Source organism: Gymnogyps californianus, chromosome 6, assembly GCF_018139145.2.
Source record: "Gymnogyps californianus isolate 813 chromosome 6, ASM1813914v2, whole genome shotgun sequence".
Taxonomy (NCBI): Eukaryota; Metazoa; Chordata; class Aves; order Accipitriformes; family Cathartidae; genus Gymnogyps; species Gymnogyps californianus.
The window spans coordinates 36,852,823-36,862,222 of NC_059476.1; the positions used below are offsets into that span (position 1 = coordinate 36,852,823).

Sequence of the window (9,400 nt, forward strand, 5' to 3'; positions counted from 1 at the left end):
CGCGCCGCGCATGCGCCGTCGCGTCTTCTCCCCGGAGGCGCGCATGTGCCGGTGCCGCCCAGCCGGGGCTGAGGAGCGCGGCGTGGCTATCGCGATATTTGCGCAGCCGGGACGCCATCGTGCCTATCTTCGTTGCGTAGGTTTCGAGCCCGCCGGCCGGTTGGAAGTGAGGAGGAGCTTCCTTCCCGGCAGAAGCTCCTGCCGGGGCACGTCGAGGGGTGTCCGAGGGTCTCCTGGTGAGTGCAGCGGGCTGAGCGAGCCCCAGCTGGGCCCGCCCAGGGTGCCTGCAGGCAGGGTGGCGATAGCAGTGGCGGCTCGGGCCCTGAGGCGGGCGAGCCTTTCCGCCCCTCGGCGCGGTCTCGGGGCTGGCGCAGGCTCGCGGGAGCCGTGGGCAGCGGCGCTCCCGGAGGAGGGTGTGGGGGAGGGGGCGGCGCGGCGCCTCTCCGCGGAGCCTCGTTCCTGAGTGCGGCCGCCATTTTGAGTGGTGGAGCCGAGGGCGGCGACGGCCCCAGGAGAGCGACGAGGGGGTTCCCCGGGGGACTGAGGTTGCGCGGGTGGAGGCCCGGGAGCTCCTCCGAGACGGAGAGGTGGCAGCGGGGCGCGGCGGGGAGCTGGGCGGGAGCGGGGAAGGCAGGAGGGGGCGGCCCTGAGGAGGCGCGGTAAATGGCGTCGGGGAGCGGGCGGTGGGTCAGGGCCGCGATTTCGGCGGTAGTCGGCGCCGCGGGTCGGAAGGACGGCGGCGGGGGGGGGGGGGGGGGGAAGGCGGGTCGCTCCGCGCCTGACGAGGGCGGCGATCGGGGTTCCCTCGCTGCTGCGGCTTGGCGGCCGCGCGGCCCATTGTGGGGCGCTCACGGTACCCCCCCCCGTCGCACACACCCCCTGGGCTGAGGGCGGCGCGCGCGCGCGCGCACCTGCCGCCGCGCGGGAGCCGAGGCGCCGGCGCGAGCCGCCCCCGCCGCGCGGATCCGACCTCCCCTTCCCCGTCGGGATCTCGGTGCGCGGCCCCCGCCTTGCTGCCCGGGCGGCACCGACCCCGCTGCCCCTCAAGGTGATCCTGCGGTTCCTTGTCTTGTCCCGGGCCCTAGTAATTCGAGGTAAAGCATCGCCGGTGTTTCCGGAAGGGGGGGGGAACAAAAACCAAACAAAAACCAACTGGGAGCGTGGCCCGTGGCGCTTTGTTTGCAGACAAAGGAAGGCCTTGTGTTTCCACGCAGGAACCGTTGCGTGGTTCCTACTCCTTCTTTAACTGTCATGCTTAAAAAAAAAAAAAACCAAAATAACAAAAACCACCCACCCCGCCCCAAAACCTTATAGAACGGATGTTCAATGTACCCTGAGTAAATAGTGAGCGGTATGTGTTGTGCCTGCCCACGTGCTGCCCTCCCTACACGCTGTGTTCCCTATCAGGGTTTGGGGTGGTTTTAGATGTGTGCGTGCGGTAGGTGTGATAAACTAGAATTTTAAATACGTAACAGAAATAAAGCTCATTAGCCATAATACTAGTTATCTGAAGAAAAACTACCAGATTCCTTTTGAGGGGAGGGACTTAGGCATATATGGAATCTCAAAATTTTTCCTTTTTTTTTTTTTTTTTTTTTGTAGGGTTTGATTTAAATAAAAGATGGACTGGAGTGGAAAACATAATGGGCCAAATGATACAACTAACGATGGAACAGTGGTACGACTTCGAGGCCTGCCATTTGGTTGCAGCAAAGAAGAGATTGTTCAGTTTTTCCAAGGTACCTCTAGTATAGTCGAAGTATAGTGACTGAGTTTTCTTGTATCTTTTACGCAATGTTTTGCACATTTTAATTTGTAATAGCTGTTAATGGGGTGGCTGGGAGGGATTGTGTTAAATTAGTTTATCTTAAGTAAGAATTATGGCCTGTAAATGAAGCACAAATAACCATAGATGTAGTAAAACACAGTATGTATCTAATTTTGTCGAGGTGCATATTATGCATATTGGGATAACCTGAATTTAGCATTTGGATCAGTTAAATTGCTTGATTGGGAGCTATGTTTTCTTCATGTAACTTAGGTGGTTGTATTTGTGCATAGTTTAAACAGAAAAGAAGTATGGCTAAATCCATAAATGTTTAATGAAAGATCATTGGCTTGTATTGTTGGGTGATGGGGGAAACAAGGTGGTTTTCTTTTTCCTTGTTGTTGTTTAGATATGCTTTAAGTATTTGCTACAGATGGGAATGTTTCAGCCTTTAACACTGTTCCCCTTGATGGGGTTATTTGTCCTTGGGTTAAAGGGTTGGAAATCGTGCCAAATGGGATAACATTGACGCTGGACTACCAGGGGAGAAGCACAGGGGAGGCCTTCGTGCAGTTTGCTTCAAAGGAGATAGCAGAAAATGCTCTGGGGAAACACAAGGAAAGAATAGGGCACAGGTGGGGATGGAGAGTTTGGGATGGTGTTAAATCTTTATTTTTGGGGGTTGTGGGTCAGTAATGCTTTTGGGGGGGTTGGGGACCATTATATGGAACTGGCTGTTTTTAAGAATTTTTATAACTGATCCTAAGTTAACTTGGGAAATACAGTAGATTTGGGGGTGGGGGAGACAGTATTGCTCTGGGTAGTTTGCTAAACTCAGAAAATTGTTTCAATCGTTCTTGTGTAGGGTAATTTGTGATAAATGCTGCTATAGCTAGACATTGTTTTTCAACAGTATGTTTCTCATACTGGAAAGACATGTTTTATGCTTAATTTGTACAGCTAGAATTTTCATATAGTAATTTTTGCCACTGTAAAGTGTTTTTTTTTTATACACTTAAGATTCTTACAGTTTTGAAGAGAAACTTAAGTTGTATGGTATCTCTAGTCACTTCTGTTGGATTGTACGTTTAGTTATAGAAAACGTAGTATGGCCTTTTATAATATTCAGATGGCTTATGCATGTGTTCTTACTGGTACCTTGAAAATCCTCTTTTATTAGATATATTGAAATCTTCAAAAGTAGTAAGAGCGAAATCAGAGGATTCTGTGACATGCCAAGAAGAATGATGGGACAACAACGACCTGGACCATATGATAGACCATTAGGAGGAAGAGGGGGTTATTATGGAGCTGGGCGTGGAAGTATGTATGACAGAATGCGTCGAGGAGGTGGTGGATATGACGGTGGTATGTTTATCTAATGAATGGAGGTTCTGTTGTCAGTTTCATGTTTCTGACATCTTTGTCAAGAAATAAAGAAATGGCAGTAGCTGCAGTACCCGTTAGGTTTGACACGCTTCTCAAAAAATTTTTACTTGTAATGTATCAAAAAACGTGACTTAGTATTTAAGATTAATGGAAATAATAAGGAAACTGTATTTTCAGCAGAATTTGATCTCACTTGCATGTTTCAGTCCTTTTACTATATAAAAGGAAATTCACATTTGCACTCTCTTCAGAAATCCAGGCTTAACAGTCTGTAGAGGCTGTTTGCAAACTTCTGGGTGCCCAAAGACTGAAAAACTCACTGTTGTGCATTGCTCTGTGAATTTTGAGTAATAATGTAATCACTCCTTTCTTTCTCTCCATTGCACAGGATATGGTGGCTTTGATGATTATGGTGGCTATAATAACTATGGCTATGGAAATGATGGCTATGACGACAGAATGAGGGATGGGAGAGGTAAAGAAAAAAATTTTTTTTTTAAGTTTGTTTAAAAACATTTTTATATTACTTGAGTTGTAAGACATAGTATGTCCAAGACAGAAATAATTGCTTTCTTCATGACATTATTTTGTAAAGAAAGAAGGTTGTTTAAAAAAGGGGGGAATTGGGGAATCTCAGGAAAAGGTAAATACATTGCTTAGGATGTCTTCTGGTTAAGTGTTTGGGTTGATACATGGGAAGTGTAAACATCTTACATTCAGTGGTATAAAGTCAGTGCTTTCAGAAAAACAGTACTAATGACTTTTCTGGCTTTTCATGATGATCTTACAGGTGTGTGGTTTGGTTTGGGTTTTTTAATAGGCATGGGAGGACATGGCTATGGTGGAGCTGGAGATGCAGGGTCGGGTTTCCATGGTGGCGGTCATTTTGTTCACATGAGAGGACTGCCTTTTCGAGCAACAGAAAATGATATTGCTAATGTAAGTACAATGGGAACAAGGGCTTTCTAGTGCCAAGAGTTTGCATGTTCTCGTCTTTCCTATTCCAAACTCAGTTCTCAAACAAGTGACATTTCTAATTGATAGCTCTGATACGTTTGCTAACTAAAGTCATGGCCCTTTATGTGAGTTTTACAAAGCTTAGTAGTAAATGAGCTTTTATAAAGATAACGTCTGAGGTAAGATTACTGAAGAAGTCAGCCAAGCTATATTTAACATTAATCTCTACTCTTTGCTCTTTCATTTCCATAAAAGGTATATTGGAGAGAGAACAGTTGTTGCAATCAGTGTCCTCATTTTAAGGCTTTCAGAATTTTGTTTAAGCTTACCTGAAGGTTTATAATTTTGTAAAAGAGTGATAGCAGATGTGAAACTTCGATTGTGTATTTGTTTGTTGACCTGAGACTTATTTTAGGAGGGAGAGGGTGGGAAGACTGTAGGAAGCTGTGTTCGGTTGGAGGGGTCTGTGTCCCATTACTCGTGAGAGATGAGGGTGGCAGATAAAAGCACATCAGCAAGATTTTGGGAATACATTCTTGTGCCAGTATAGATGTGGTGATGTGGTGTTTGTAGGGGAAGAAGTTTTCTTGGGATATAAGGCCTGGTTTAAACATAGCCTCTCTACAGGGGGGCTCCATCTTTATTAGTTGCACCTATATATTGTATATGCAGAACTCCATTCTTAAGCTTGTGCTTGGTTTAGGTTTTTTTGTTGTTTGTTTCAAATTGAGCTGTATTTTCTTCTGTCAGTTTGACTGTTTTCTTCAGTCTAAAGACTCTGAGAACAAGGGCCAAACTTCAGGCTTTGATTCAGAGCACATTATCGCAAGTTGATGCATAGTACTTAGTAGTATACCAAAGGTTCGTTTGCACGTACTGCTTGGTAAAAAGGCTGTTGGTCAGAAATACCACTGTGTCTCTTTGAGTTCTGTAGCAAGGAAGAGCAGTCTGATTGACAGTTGGCTTTTTTTGAATTCCATAAATATGTCCTTGCTTTGAGAAATTTATTCGGCTCTGCTTCTTCAAAACTGAAGTAATTATTTTCCTTTTCCAGGATGGCATCATATTAGAACTTGTTGCTTAAAGCAATGTGTGTGGGCAGGGATTTTTGTTTGTATCTTTGCTTTTAAAGAAAGCTCGTCAAGCCCCGTAGCTGGAGCTCTTTGAGTTGTGTAATAATAATAGATTGTAAGTGTAGATTGACCTAATGTTGAAGGTCCACTATCAATGAATAATACTTTGGAAACTTGTAATTGAATTTAATGTGATAGGATGAGATGAAATTGGTGCAGTGCTCCACTAACCACTGGGATGGAAAAAAGTTATCATCTGGCTTGAGTTCTGCATTGATGTGATTTTTTTTTTTTTTTCCCCCCCCTTAGTTTTTCTCACCATTGAATCCTATAAGAGTTCACATTGATATTGGGGCAGATGGAAGAGCCACAGGAGAGGCAGATGTGGAATTCGTAACACATGAGGATGCAGTAGCTGCCATGTCTAAGGATAAAAATCACATGCGTGAGTGTCGTGTTCACCTGAAGTTTTCATTGACCAGGGTTTAGCAGGGTATATAAGGGTAAACTGAATATAAGGGTTTAAACTGCATTTAAGTTAAGTTGCTGTGCAGTAAATACACAAATCGTAGGACTTTTTGCCATTTATCCCATCTCAAACTCACTTTTTGTGGGCCTCTAACTGTTACTTGCAAGGTGGGGGTTTTTTTGGCTTTGTATCTCTGTGCTTCTGGTTTCTGAAACAAAATACAAAGTAAGGCTTTTTTGTTTCCTACAGAGCATCGATATATTGAACTATTCCTGAATTCAACTGCTGGAGGTGGTTCTGGAATGGGAGGCTATGGCAGAGATGGAATGGGTAGGCATCAGTGCCAGACTTAGCTGACATTTTGCCAAGTCTAATGAGTTCCAAGCTTGTAACGACGGACTTTCTGCTTTTCAGATCAAGGTTACGGCTCTGTTGGTAGAATGGGAATGGGTAGCAATTACAGTGGTGGATACGGAACTCCTGATGGCTTGGGCGGATATAGTAAGTAAAAGTTCTGTTTTAAATGTATTTCATGAAAAAGTTGCTAACGTCCGTCTTCTGACGGACGATTGGGGAGGGTGGTGGGCTTTGGGTGCAGCGGAGTATTTGTGGGAGAAGGGGAAGGAGGGTAGCGGTTTAATTTAAACTGTAAATCACTTGGGGGTTTTATGCATTTTGCTACTGCAGCAAATGCTTGTTTAGAAAAATAGTGCTGAAGTATTGTTATTTTAGTATAAGTTAAGTCATCTTCAACTGTTCTGTATTACCCATCACATTTTTTCTTTTTTTAAGGTATGTATGCGTGACCTTGTGTCAATTGTTTGCAGGTCGTGGCAGTGGAAATAGTGGAGGATACTATGGGCAAGGCAGTATGGGTGGAGGAGGATGGCGTGGAATGTATTGAAGGATAGCCTTGCTTCTACAAAACATCCTGGAAGAAACAGTCTCTGGTCTACTAGACTTTCTTACAAAATTTAATTTCTTTTGTATTTTAAGAACTTTATAATGACTGAAGGAATGTGTTTTCACAATATTATTTGGTAAGCAACAGATTGTGATGGGAAAATCTGTTTTCTGTAGGTTTTATTTGTTGCATACTCTGACTTTAAATAAATTTTTATATTCAAACCACTGATGTTGATACTTTTTATACTAGTTACTCCTAAGGATGTATTACATATTCAAGACTACAGTCGGTTTAAGATGTTGTACTATGGTTCAATAAAGGTGGTTGTACTGTAACTCCTATGAACACTGATTCAGTTCTATGTAATCTTGGTGTAGTGAATGAGTTTGAAAAATTCTCTTGTTTAAGGGGAAAAAGGTAGATGAATAGATTAGTTTATTTGGTAACAATCTTTCCTAAAAACACTTTTGCTAAGTTGTATGTAATCATTTCTCAACATGGCGTAAAGCCGTGGAGGCTAAAAGTCATCCTTCTGGCTTTCTTCCTTGTACTACCAGAATCTGCCATCATCCTCAAATGCACAACTGCATAAACAAGTAGTGCCCAAGGTTTGTGCCTCTGCAAAACCAAGCCACGACGTTTGTTTCCATGCTTTGCTGTAGAACTCTAGATACTGCATTTCACACGTGTAAATTGCAAACCAAACTGCAACACTAGCACAGCTTTTCACTAACATGAGATGATAGGTCAAATACTAGTTCATTTGAAGCTAGCTACTTAGTATTTTTTTCACAAACACTGCTTTTGGGAAGAGCGGGGCAGTTGGAAGCAAGTTAGACACTTTTTCTTTCATGAAATTATTGTATTTAAACATGGTTCAGCTTTTTTTTTTTTCTTTGCTGCATAGAGCTGATTTGTCTCGCTTTGGTCAAAACTTGACAAGCCTTTACATGGATGAGCTCATTAGAAGCAAAGTATCTCTAAAATAACTACGCCCAATACCTGTTAAATAACACACAACCCAAACACGTCGATAAAACTTTTGTGCATTTGTGACATGTAAGATATGTAAGAAAGTATTGTTTGAAGACACTTAACATACCTGATGTGTAATGAAAAAAGGTATTTATTCTTCTGAGCCAGTGTGATCTCCCAAATTAACTGCTTTGTCCTCAATGCCTCCCTTAAAATGTCAAATGTGATCTTGGGTATTGAAAGTCTGTCACCTGTTTTGCTAGTACTGTGTTATATATGTAATAAATGTCTTCTTGTGGGAGAGAGGAGAATGGAGTTTATTTCACTAGAGAGTGTGTTCTTGTGTCAAAGTGACTGGAAATAATAGCTGAAAGGGTAATTAATTGGCAGAGGAAGCTTTCCAAGTACTGGAATATTTTTGGCTAGGAAGGGGAGGGAAGATGAGATCTTAACACCAGTGATCTTTAACTCGGTACTCTTAAAAACTACTGGGTTCTGGTCTGTCGCTGAAAAAGCTTACGTGTTTCATAAAAGTAAGCTGGTAAAGGTCAGGACAAGAGTTAATCCAGTTGCAGGAAAAAATACCTTGCCATAAGGTAGAGGACATCTACACCTTAATGGAAGCGTGTCTTTTCTTTCAGCATAGCACGTATCTAAAATATTGTCAGCTCTGTACCATTTCCTCAGTCGGCTATAGTGAGTGCCACTGTAAGCGTTCCATTTTATGAGAAAGAACACTAACACCTGTTTAAGACTTACCTTTTGAGAGCAGCTTGAGAGTTACGCTCTGAGCTATTTCCTATCACCAAGCAATCTGCAAAAAGTACAGTGAACTTGACGAATGAAATTCCCCCGTACTGGACAGTGAATCCCTTCACACCATCCTGTCCCTTCCGCAGTGACGACGCTTCACCCTGTAACAAGAGCAGCATTCAGCGTTGAACCTTTCAAGTCACTTAAGCAGCGTTTAACTTGGAGAGGAATGGTTTCTGAGCAGAAAACCCATGAAAAAAGGTTGCTCAGTCAGTGAGGAAGTTTTAATCCCTGTACACAAAGTGATATTTTAGCCTTGGCTGTGAAGAGTACAAGGAGCTGAAGTGCTTACTGAGAACCCCCAATGCAAGCGGTTGTGCGATGAATGCCAGGAATCGGCTGGGTTTTTCCCTGCGCTTTCAGAGAGGCAGGTGCACACACGGTAAGTAAGTGAACCACCTTTGCAAGAAGGTGGGCGCAGCTCGAATGATCCCTGTGTGGGGAGGAGGAAGAGCATATTTTTCTCTGTTTACTTGCTAATGCCCCCAGTTCAGTAAGTCAGAAGTCATTTCCCAAGAAGAATACAAACTAGGCTGCTCTGATGCTGTGTGAACAGTTACAGTTTCTTTTCTGAATGGAGTAGGTACCCCGCCGATCCTCCTATGCTCAGTGTGAATCACAATCTGTCAAAGAACAGGGTTTTATAGAAAGACAGAGATACAGGATTAATAATAGCGTGGTCCAAAAAACTGCTAAAAGCAGGCCAGGTACATGGTTTGATGCTAAGGGAAATAAAACTGCATAGAACATACAGTATTCACCATTTTGTTCAAGGCAGAAGTTTTACTTAGAGTAAGCAAAAGCAATTGGAATAATTATACACTACTTCAGTGCATTTTCCCACGCAAATAGGGCAGCACAGAGGAGAGGAAAAGATTGCAGTTAAGTAATAGAAATTTAATTTATTGCATGTTACGGAAATGCACTAGATTCTTATTTTAAAAGATTGCCTATTTTAAAATTAATTTTGTTTCGTTGCATACTTTTTGAAAAGTTATTTATTAAAGCAGTACAGATTAGCATCATCTGTATCCTAGATCAAACCCTGA

The 9,400-nt window shown here is 43.1% G+C and overlaps 1 protein-coding gene across 3 annotated transcripts; it reads left to right on the forward strand.

Annotated features, from left to right (window-relative positions):
• Window positions 1-114: 114 nt before the first annotated feature.
• HNRNPH3 (heterogeneous nuclear ribonucleoprotein H3) lies at window positions 115-7,843 on the forward strand. 3 transcript variants are annotated; one of them, XM_050898759.1, is made up of 10 exons: window positions 115-236; window positions 1,603-1,739; window positions 2,265-2,403; window positions 2,949-3,136; window positions 3,546-3,632; window positions 3,978-4,096; window positions 5,497-5,632; window positions 5,906-5,986; window positions 6,071-6,157; window positions 6,484-7,843. In XM_050898759.1, exons 2-10 carry the CDS (start codon window positions 1,622-1,624, stop codon window positions 6,558-6,560), a joined length of 1,032 nt encoding a protein of 343 aa, XP_050754716.1. In that variant the 5' UTR covers window positions 115-236; window positions 1,603-1,621; the 3' UTR covers window positions 6,561-7,843. The 3 variants fall into 3 exon arrangements, with proteins under 3 accessions (XP_050754716.1, XP_050754717.1, XP_050754719.1); XM_050898760.1 differs by having other exon boundaries at window positions 2,949-3,091; XM_050898762.1 differs by lacking the exons at window positions 115-236; window positions 2,265-2,403 and having other exon boundaries at window positions 1,686-1,739.
• Window positions 7,844-9,400: the final 1,557 nt, after the last annotated feature.

Coding starts and splice junctions, on each gene's coding strand:
- HNRNPH3 (XM_050898759.1), top strand. CDS start 1,622: ATGGACTGGAGTGGAAAACATAATGGGCCAAATGATACAACTAACGAT. Junction 5,633..5,905: donor TAAGGATAAAAATCACATGC/GTGAGTGTCGTG, acceptor TGTTTCCTACAG/AGCATCGATATATTGAACTA. Junction 6,158..6,483: donor TGATGGCTTGGGCGGATATA/GTAAGTAAAAGT, acceptor AATTGTTTGCAG/GTCGTGGCAGTGGAAATAGT.